General features: G+C 38.1%; 1 protein-coding gene across 1 annotated transcript in view; it reads left to right on the top strand.

The window, feature by feature from the left end:
• The first annotated feature begins 2,264 nt into the window (after window positions 1-2,264).
• LOC117485597 (insulin-like growth factor-binding protein 2-B) overlaps window positions 2,265-10,651 on the top strand; it is a 33,085-nt gene continuing 24,698 nt past the window's right edge. Inside the window, exon 1 of the mRNA XM_034134191.1 lies at window positions 2,265-2,679. Coding sequence (XP_033990082.1) covers window positions 2,322-2,679 — 358 coding nt within the window. The 5' untranslated portion in view covers window positions 2,265-2,321. The remainder of the gene's footprint in view (window positions 2,680-10,651) is intronic.

Raw genomic sequence — 10,651 nt, 5'->3', positions numbered from 1 at the left:
ATCTATGGATACATCTCTCAACACCCATATGAAGCAGATTTATTTTTCTTTATGGATATTTTCCAAATCACCTTTTAAACTGTATTCTTGTTTATTAATAACAACTTTCTTTTACTGTCATATAGTATTTTATACCTGTTTACTTTATTCTCTTATTTTTCTCAACTATAATGATCATATAAAGATGTGCCTTTACCTCACTGGTTGTAGAAAAAGCTTCTTATATTCGTTAGCATAGCTAGCTAACCAGATACTAATAACAACAACGTTATTGACTGTATGATCAGTATGACAGATGAACAGATCGCCACTGGGCTTTCAACTAAAGACACAGCCACGCAAAAACTGCGGCATGTGTACGTTTTATTTTATGTATGTTTTTGGAAGTGTCGGAGCCGTGTTCTGGTGCTCTCCGTCAGAACTGCACCCCTGTCAGACGAGACATATACCACGTGATGACACGTTAGGCTCGTGTTGTGTTCAAGGACCCTGGTTCCCCACCCCTGATTTAGAAGACGGGCACAATTTCCTGAATACGGACACGGAATGACCTCTGGAGTCCAGCATATCTTTGAGTTCCTCTGACCCTTCATCTGAAAGTGGAGAGGACACTGAGGATTCTTCACTGGGGTGAGGCGGGGTCTGTTGTTCCCTCAGCCACCAGAAAACAGCTCCAGCTGCAGTACCCCGGGAAGCCCTCTTCGGAGTAAACACCCTCCAAGATTCCTCGCCGTCCACTTCCCCGGTAGCCTGTGCCAACGTCCTTATAAAGATGGTCGCATTGAAAGCACCCGGTTTCATTAAACAAATAAACAAAAAGGCTAACAGTTGGTTTTGCAGCGAGTCATCATCATAGGCTAACAGATGACTGTTTCCCTGTAAGACTCACATTTAACACGTGTTGCTTGTTTTGCTGTCCAATTCAATACACCAGAATAGTTGTTAACTTTAAACAAACAACACGATTCACATTACTCACACTCTTAGTGTAATTAGTGATTACATCAACAATTAATGTAGGACACAATCAGGTGCCAGACTGCATCTCCCACTTTGTGTTGGGTTTGACAAATGTTTTTGTCGTCCTGTTTCTTAGCTCGCTCAACACATTTTCCAAGAGCTTCTGGTGCCAGCTGTTGAGACAGCTCCAGGCGTTCTCTCAGTGGCATGACATTGAGGAGGAGTGTTGATATTGTCATTATCAGGTGGCACTTCTTCTGTCCCCTAACCTGAAAACCCTGTTCCACTCAAAGACCTTACTTGTGGAAGCAACCTTCGTCAGTCCTTATTGACTTCTGGATCAAGCTTGAAAAGGACCTTTTTGCCAATATAGATATCGAAGCAACTTTAGCGTACAGTTGCTTACTTAATCACTACTAGTTGGAAACTGGAGGAAAGTAACACTAGAATGAAGTGAGTCCTGTGTCACAATTGTCCTCACTAGGTGGGGTTCATGCAGAGTACAATACAACAGTATTTTGTCTGAAGGACAGCCTAGGCATAAACATCTGGGTTTACCAGGTGCATTTGGTAACAAAGCACAACATGTTGACTACCACCACTAGAGAAAATAATAATTCTTCATAGAAATTCGGAGTAATTAAGCCCCCCTGGCCTCACCTTTAACTGAGTGCCAGCTGACATGCAGCGAATGGAGGGGCCACATCACAGACACTCTGCATTAGCTTTAATATTCCCCTGGAAAGATCTGGTTTTCTGTGGTTTGCCTTAACTTTAAGATTCTTTTTGAAGGGAGTGTAAATGGTGCTGAGTCAGTTGTATTTATGTTTGTCCTTTCAGCATGGCAGTGCAATGAACTTAATACAAAATAAATAAAGAATGTCATCTACCTTATTTCTGTGAACTGTTTATGAATTTGAATGGTTCTGGGAGAGCTTTGACCTCCGGCAAGGCGTATTGCACAATCACATACTCCCTGGATTGAAAACATACCAGCCTAGATGGTGGAAATTATTATATTGGTTTTATAAATCTATGTTTGCACAAATGAAAATACCTGTAACCTTCTTATGGACTTTTTATTTTATTTTACTACATCATAAAATGTATTTTTAAAACTTACATGTAATGTATTTGTATCTGCACAAATAAATCAAACAAAAATCAATCATCGCAGGATGTAGACTTTTGGTTTTGTACTCTGTTTAGTCAGGCAGTAATATGACAGCAGATAGGACCCTGTCAGTGGCATCCAATATTTACCTACACACAGTTGACCCTCAGGGTCCTGTGTATCTGGTTATCTTCCAACGTTCATTTTGGCCTTTCAGTAGTCACTTATAAACCCAACAAACGTTAGAATGGTCATATATTGTACTTACGGGTTGCTGTTTGCATACTTTTTATTGCCTGGAATCTTACTTGGGGATTTAGCTTTCCGATGTCCGAGTTGTACTGCGGAGCAACTAGCTTCATGTCCCGAAGTCACAGCTGCATGCACAGAGATAGTGAGGGAGCCGGGCTGTGGCTGCTGTCCAGTGTGTGCCAAGCTGGAGGGGGACCTCTGCGGGGTCTATACCACAAGATGCTCCACTGGGCTGAGGTGCTATCCCAGCGCAGACTCTGAAACACCTTTGGAACACCTCATTGACGGTTTAGGACAATGTGGACGAAAAGTAGACATGGATGAAACAAGTCTGTACCACCAGGCTAAAAATGGTACGTATTTATTTTGTTTTAAGTTGTAAAAACTGCAGTACTCAATGTAAAAATTATTAACAATGGATTAAATAATTTAGCACAAACTTCTATTTTGACTGTCCAGCTCCAGTCTACAGCATTTTAGCCTGTTTCAGTTCATTTACAGTAGTTTACACAGCCTCCCTAACTGTTTTGGTTAAGTCTCAGATCCAACCACTGAATGCTATCATCAAAGCTAACGAGTAAAACGTTCTCATAGTTCTTGAAAGTAGTTATTGTGTTTGCAACGTAATAACTCATTGTTCTAAGAACACTTTTAAGCTTTCAATTCAGAATACTCTTCCAGAAAGTAATTGATTTAAGTATACAGTGATTTGTCTGACAAATATGCCAAAGCAGCAACCAGTTACTTTTATTTCTTTTTTAAATGTGTTAACCTGTGAGGAGAAACAACACAAACAACAGCTAGTAATAAACACAAATCATAGCCAAATCACTGAAATTGGAAAAAAGTACTTCCATAATAGATTTTCTTTTTTTGTAACATTGGGAAATGGAACTGAGTTGTTTATTTATTATCATAATATTGAAAAGCTCTACGCTGTTTTGAATCACTCCCAAGTTATCTAGAGTGGTACAGAAATGAGTTAGGATTTTAGGACTTCTGGTTCCGTTATCCTAAAGTAGATGGGTGTTTGAATTGGTTTTATGGTTAGTAGCCTAAAAAACTTCTACAACAAAATATGTCAGTAAATACCCTCATGAATTGATTAACTTTATTTGTCTTAAAAACGATGATTGCTAACAATTGGCTAAATGAAAACACTTATTGTCGTCATGCCAACATGAGTCCGCCTAGTTACGTTGTTGAAGTAAAGTCATGCAACCAGGATGTAGTTTGTATACTTCCGTTTGTACCTCTGTTAATTGCATTATGCTGAAAAAAGTGGTTGGGTTTATCCTGCTGAAAAAAGTGTGTAAGTATTTTATGTTTGTTTGCCAGAGCTTATTTTCTGCAATACTCCAAAGTCCAATGGATAAACCATTTGCTTTTTGACAAGGAACCAGTTGATCAACTACCTTGTTGACCTACAAAAATACTTAATCTTTGAACCACTCTTTTGGTGGTGCGAATACAAAAACAAAAAAGCCCTTCTGTCGTTTCTCAGAAGGGAAACAAGTTTGCAATTCCTCTAGAAGAGTTTTGTCAATACCGAATGATCATAGCATACTTTAAGATGCTGTATTTTCAGCTTGTTGTACTGTTTTAGGTAGGGTAAGTAAATCAATTAATGCGGCTTAAGGTCTGTTAGTTGGTTGTAAAAAAAAAGTTGGGTGCAGTAATCCAGAGTTCTTCATTAACGTTTAGTTATAACATGCATAATGTATACAGTGCCTCACAATTTCTTATACTCTTTCCAGTGCAACAGTAGACTTTGGAGGCATATTATACATTTCAAACTTACATCTACTCATATGCTTAAGAACATAATCTGTTTTTCTAACCAAGATCAGTTTGCAAGTAGTACGTCATTGTGGTTTTTCAAAGGATCCTGTGTCTAAATGGGAAATTACAGAAAACTCAAAATAAAATGTAGCGAAGAGATTAAAATCAGATTTCAACTCAAAACTAGTAATGACTATCAGGTTCTGTTAGACCAAAAGAAACAATGAAACTGGTTTAAATTAGCTTATAAGATGCTTAAATCCTTTGATGAAATCACACCAAAGGGCTAAGTAAGCAAAACACTCACATCCTGTTGCTTTATTTTGGGAATTACAACAATTGATACATTCTGAGACATGTAGCTCATGTTTCTGGTAAATGTTACTTTATTAGGGGCATCATTTATGCATTATGATACAGTACTCTATTAAAAAGCCTTCAAGTATTCATCACGGAATGTCACACATTTAATATTCTGCATGTGTACAAGCATTACTAAGCAAGCTAGTTTTGACTTAATCACCAAACCTTGGCATGATATTGAATCAGTTACCTTAAAATAAAGTCAAAGAGGCTGTACATTGACTCAACACAACATTTACCGCAAGAAAAAAACTGGAAAATGTCAGTAAAACCACATCAAACGTATCTGAAGTCCTGCGTGGACGTAGACATGTTGTGATTTGTTCTCCCACATTAAAGTTATTAAGGACAAAGGTTCACTATTGATTCCTGAAAATGAATGTTGACATATGCTGTATGTTTGGCAGGCAGTGACAGGCCCACATCTGTGAGTGCAAATAAGCAGTACCCCGTGCATGAACCCTTACATATCCTCAAAGCTCTCCAATTGGGAGTCTTTTTTTGATAGGATGTTGTAGCTGATGTAACTTTATGTAAGCAATTGAATACACATTTAAAGAAACAGATTGCATTCCAAATTATATTTTGGAACTTGTAACATGCTGTTAATATTGAAGACATACACCATAGATATCTTTCAGAATGTTTTCCATGATAAATTGTATTGGTAGCTAACATAAGATTCGGTTATCCGATTTGATAAAAAACAAGTCCTGCTTCACAATGGATACCGGTTCAATAGGGATGCACATTTTGCTCCAGTCCACTGTGTTCAATTAAAATGGAAATGGCAAATGATGATGTAAAAGCAGAGTAAAGTTTGTATTAGGGAGTTATAAAAAGTTATATTACAGGGCTTTTTTTTTTTCACGAAACTGTGTCTCAGGGCTTCTTAACATTTATGAAACTATTAATGTTCCATACTCACTTAACGGGAAGAAACTCAGCTAACTGACGATACGAACCATTTTTACAGAAACAAATCAAATCAAATCAACTTTTATTTATAAAGCACATTTACAAGCGATTTTTGGTCGAGCCAAAGTGCTGTACATGTAATAAAAACACATTACTACAATCACAATAAAAGACAATAATTTACAACAGAAATATAAAAATCACAGGGAATAGTCAGGAGTCGTGCTCCGCTCTGACTAGAAGGCGAGGGAGAAGAAGTGAGTTTTTAGTGTTGATTTAAAAACCCCTAGGGTCTGGGCCGACCTCACATGGAGGGGCAGAGTGTTCCAGAGCCTCGGGCCAGCTGCTGCGAAGGCTCGGTGCCCTCGGGTTTTGAGCCTGGTCTTGGGCACTATCAGCAACAGCTGGTCAGCAGACCTTAAAGCTCTGGCTGGGGTGTAGCGATGGAGGAGTTCTGCTATATAGGCCGGAGCCAGCCCATTTAGTGCTTTAAAAACAAATAAAAGGAGTTTAAAATCAATTCGGAACCGAATTGGAAGCCAGTGTAGTGAGGCCAGAATTGGGGTGATGTGGTCACGCTTTTTGTGGCCAGTGCAGCTGCGTTTTGGACTAGCTGCAGGCGTTTAATTGAGGCCTGGTCCATACCCACATACAGAGCGTTGCAATAGTCCAGTCTTGAGGTAAGGGCATTAATAACCCTTTCTAAGTCATTAAAAGATAAATACGACTTGGTTTTGGCCAATAGTCTTATTTAAAAAAAGCAGGATTTGACTACGGTGCTGACCTACTTGTCGAATTTAAAAGCGCTATTGAAGGTCACTCCAAGGTTCATGACAGAGGGGAGAATGTTTTCATTGAGAGAGCCCAGAATATCAACCGGAGAGGCTGGAGGTTGGGGTCCAAAAAAGATGACCTCAGTCTTGCTCTCGTTGAGGTTAAGGACATTTTGGCTTAGCCAGGATTTTTATCTCTATCAAGCAGTCCATCAACTGCTGTAGTGAGTGTTTGACATTTGCTTTGAGAGGCAGATAGATCTGTACATCGTAGCAGTGGAAGGGAATATTGTGTTTAGTGAGAATGGAGGGGTCGAGATTTTTCTTTTTAAGTAGTGGCTGGACCACGGCATGTTTGAAGGCAGCTGGGACACATCCTGAGCTAAGAGAGGTGTTTATAAGTAATAAAATACTTGCTCCAACTGATTCGAAAACATCTCTGAGAAGGCGAGAGGGAATGCTGTCTGAGGTGCAGTTTGTCGGCCGCAGGTGCTTGACTACATCTGAGAGAGAAGAGAACTTCCCCTTCGATTCTATTGGCTCTAACGGTTCAAAAGAGGTGTCAATCACCAAAATCGACCAATGGGTTCCAGAGAAACGGCAAATCCACCCAAATCCACCCAAATGTGTTTTTTTTGTTGCTAAACCTCTCTAAAATGGTCACATGTCACTTGTTTTGCATCAATCTTGATACAGGGTACTTATTATATGTTATAGTTTGGATTCCTAAAGCTTTTAGTCTCCGATCCCATCATTCAAGGGTGGTTTTCACTATAAGTAATGTTTTTTCTTTTGGACGGACACTATAATTTACATTTTTTTTACTATGTTCAATCTGAATTTACTTTCAAATGAAACAATTCTATATTAATTCTGACTTTTCTACATCCAACTCACAGGTTTATCATTGCTTTGAGAAAAAAGATTATTAATTTATCCCTTTTAGAAGGGAAGTTATGGTAATTTGTTCTGGGAATGTCATTTTCGAGCCTGAGGCCTGAAAAACAGGCTTGGGGCTTAACAGGTTAACTGATTTGGGTATTGCAAACACACAAAGACAAATGTAAGAGAAAGAGTTAACATTTATTTAGGTTTATTGTGCTTGTATAAGCATTTTTCTCAAACATTTGAGAAACATTTTTCTCAATTTTTTTCAATTCTTGGTGACTTCAAATTATATAAAAAAAAGGTTAGAAATTCTGCCTGTTGCATGAATGCAATACATACATAAAATAATATATTATACGCAAAATAATTAGTAAAAATAAATGTAATTTATTTCATGTGACTTTAATTGGCCGTGACTTGAACAATATCTATGGAAGCAAACAAGAGATTTGATTGATTTGATTTGAATTTTATCAGACACCAAATCTATAGCATTGAATTACTTTGAAAATCATGTATCTGAATATTTTTTGCTCCGAATTGACCTATGTGAAATCAAAATCTGAAATATCTTGATACGCAATTTCAAAAGCTGAATTTCAATGTATTTGTTTCAGTGTTCACAAATTCAGATCTAAAAATTCAAGTAAAAACAAATTTGTATGGTCAAATTCGGTGCTTAAAATTCGATGTCAAAAATTTCGAGGGAGCATCATCCGGGCTACCCAGACAGGATAAGCAATCGAGCCTGAATGCAATCGAACCGACTTCTGGCCTATTAGAGCCAAGCGGCGAACTCCGGGGCAGTGCCGTGAAGCCCAATGCTGCAAACTGTAGGCGATGGATGCAGATGGGAGGAATTCCCGTAGACCCTTTGTTAAAATGTCCAACTTAACATCAGAAATAAACATGTTTCTAGCCTGGATCCAAAAAAACATATTCTGTATATAGTTAGATTCCCCCTTCATGACAACGGGACTGCTGCTCCTAGCTCCTCTGTCTCTCTGCTAGCTCCGTTAGCTCCATTAGCTCCGTGATGCTACAGGGGCTCATCCAAGCCCCCAGGAAGTGCGCCGGACTGTGAGGAAAATATTCGTTGTGGCCAAACGGCGATACTACACTTCCGTATCAGTCGCTGGGCCCGGAAAGACTTTTTCCCATTGACTAACATTGGGAAAGAGACGTCTGTAAATTGTTGGATAATTTTTTTTAAACTAAATAAACTACCCAGTATGAACATTTGTATAGCCCTTATTAAAAACATTCGGTCCTCAAGTTGTAAAATGTGCTAATAACGTTATTCTGAGAGTTATTTTCCTCTGCATTATGAACGCGGATCTAACCCACAGGACCGCGCCGCCCGGCACGTTCATGTAACGTGTTCAGTACTACATGAGTTTTACCTTTACCCATGGATGCACAATAAGAACGGATTATATGATTATATGAATAATTTCGTTACGTTTCGCCCTCTCAAAAGTTGGGCCATTTTGTTTTCATGCGCCAATGAGCAACTCTCATAGGAATGAACGAGGCCCCGCCTCCCACGCTGTATCCAGTTCTTATTATACATCCATGGGCTCAGCTCATCCGGAGAACACTACTTGAACTCGGCCGTGTTTGTTGTGTTGGTTCCTGGTGGACTATTCGTCATGCAAATATAGGACTTATCTGCGGTTAGAATAGACCGTCCATGAATGCAGTTTCTTCAGTAAGTCAACCCCGCGTACTTTATGTTATGTTACTGGTGTTTTTATTAAGCTAACGTTAATGAATGTTTAGAGTTGTGTTAGCATTTGAGCAATCGGTAGCTACATCTGTGCTAACGATGCTATGCGTAGCATCCAAGTTAAAACGTAATAGAGAAGTGTAAAACATTAAGTGGGATGCTACTGTATACCAAAAGGCTTCTGTGTGAGGTAGGTAAAATAAGGTCATCCTTGTACGTTAGATAGTTATGGCGCGGAGCGCGGTTTAAGCGTGCCGTGTCGTGCCGGGCCCGTTTTTGGTTGCGTTTCCACTATGCCTAGTTCCGCTACTTTTTCACCTTTTCTCTGGCCCGACAAAATCGTGGTTCTATCGGGGCCAACAAACAGGGCTGAGTCGGGCTGAGTTTGCTAAACTAGAGAGAGAATCGCTGGCAAGGGGGCTACAACTACAACAAGATGAACATATTTGACCGTGATTTAATTGTAATACACGTTTCAAAATGATGCCGAAGTAACAACATACTGATACCGGTTAGTAAAAACCATGAATTAATGCTTTGACAAGTCTGCAGACAGACGGCAGGCGAAAAACCTTTTATGAGATGAGTGAATATGAGAGGGGAACAAATAGTGTAATAGATGCTTTGGACAATAAGAAATATAAAGTTAACTGTTGAGTTGCTCAGTTTTTTTAGATTGACAATGCTATTACTGTATTACTAATATCTCACATCTGAGGGTTTCATAAAAAGAAAAGAAAAAAAGAGGCACCCTAAAATAAAGATTGGTCTTTCAATAAATTGTGTTGATTTTGTCTTTGTAATTGTTTGTCTAAAGTCAAGTAGCTAGAACTGGTACTTATAGTTTGAATGATACAGTCTGGTTATAATGTTTGGAGGAGGCATCACAGGTAAGAGCATTTGTTGTGTTCCATCCACAACAAATGCACACAGATTGATGTGTGTGTATTTATCTACTATTTCTTGAATCATTACTGTCAGTCCAAAACAAGAGATTTTGTTTTAGTAACATGTTTTTAAAACATTATCTCTTTTCTACTACACTATCTTGAATATTTTAGTTTTTACATCATTACATTTATCTAACAGCTTTAACATTGTAAAGGTGTCACTTCGGACTCTGGGTAATTATCACAGCATGTCCTACTATCTTGAGTTTGAACAAACCAGACCTTCATCTATTAATGTAGAAAATAATCAGCACATTAAACCATTATGAAAGTAATCATTAGTTAGCTCATTGTTCAAAATGAGCTCCAACTACAACAGTTAAGTCAACTCTTGCATGGGTAATAATAATAATAAAAAAACAAATTATATAATATAATAGTATAACTTGTGTCTACTTTAAATACTTTAACAACACTTTCCTGATTATACTAGCATACTTTTACTATAGTAACATTAACATGTTTAAATGCAATTTAACAGAGTATAGTGTAGCATGGTCTACTTTTAGTAAGTAAATTATCTGAAAACTATACACCACGATTACTTCTAACAACTTATGGATGTTCTTACACCCCCTTTAACCAAGTCAATTTGACTTAACTAACAGTGAAAGATGTGAAACGTTATATACCGTAACGTTACTTTGAAAACCGTCAGGCGGTATCATTCACTGCACCCCCCCCCCCCTGAATTTGACCATTCAAATTTTTTTTTTTTAGATCTGAATTTGTGAACACTGAAACAAATACATTGAAATTCAGCTTTTGAAATTGCTTATCAAGATATTTCAGATTTTTATTTCACATAGTTAAATTCGGAGCAAAAAAATTCAGATACATGATTTTCTAAGTAATTATTTTCAATGCAAAAGATTCGGTGTCTGATCAAATTCAAATCATTCTGTCTCTTGTTTGCTTCCAT

Source organism: Trematomus bernacchii, unplaced genomic scaffold, assembly GCF_902827165.1.
Source record: "Trematomus bernacchii unplaced genomic scaffold, fTreBer1.1, whole genome shotgun sequence".
Taxonomy (NCBI): domain Eukaryota; kingdom Metazoa; phylum Chordata; class Actinopteri; order Perciformes; family Nototheniidae; genus Trematomus; species Trematomus bernacchii.
The sequence above is the reverse complement of the archived record's forward strand: the minus strand, read 5'-3'. Positions and strand labels throughout refer to the sequence as shown.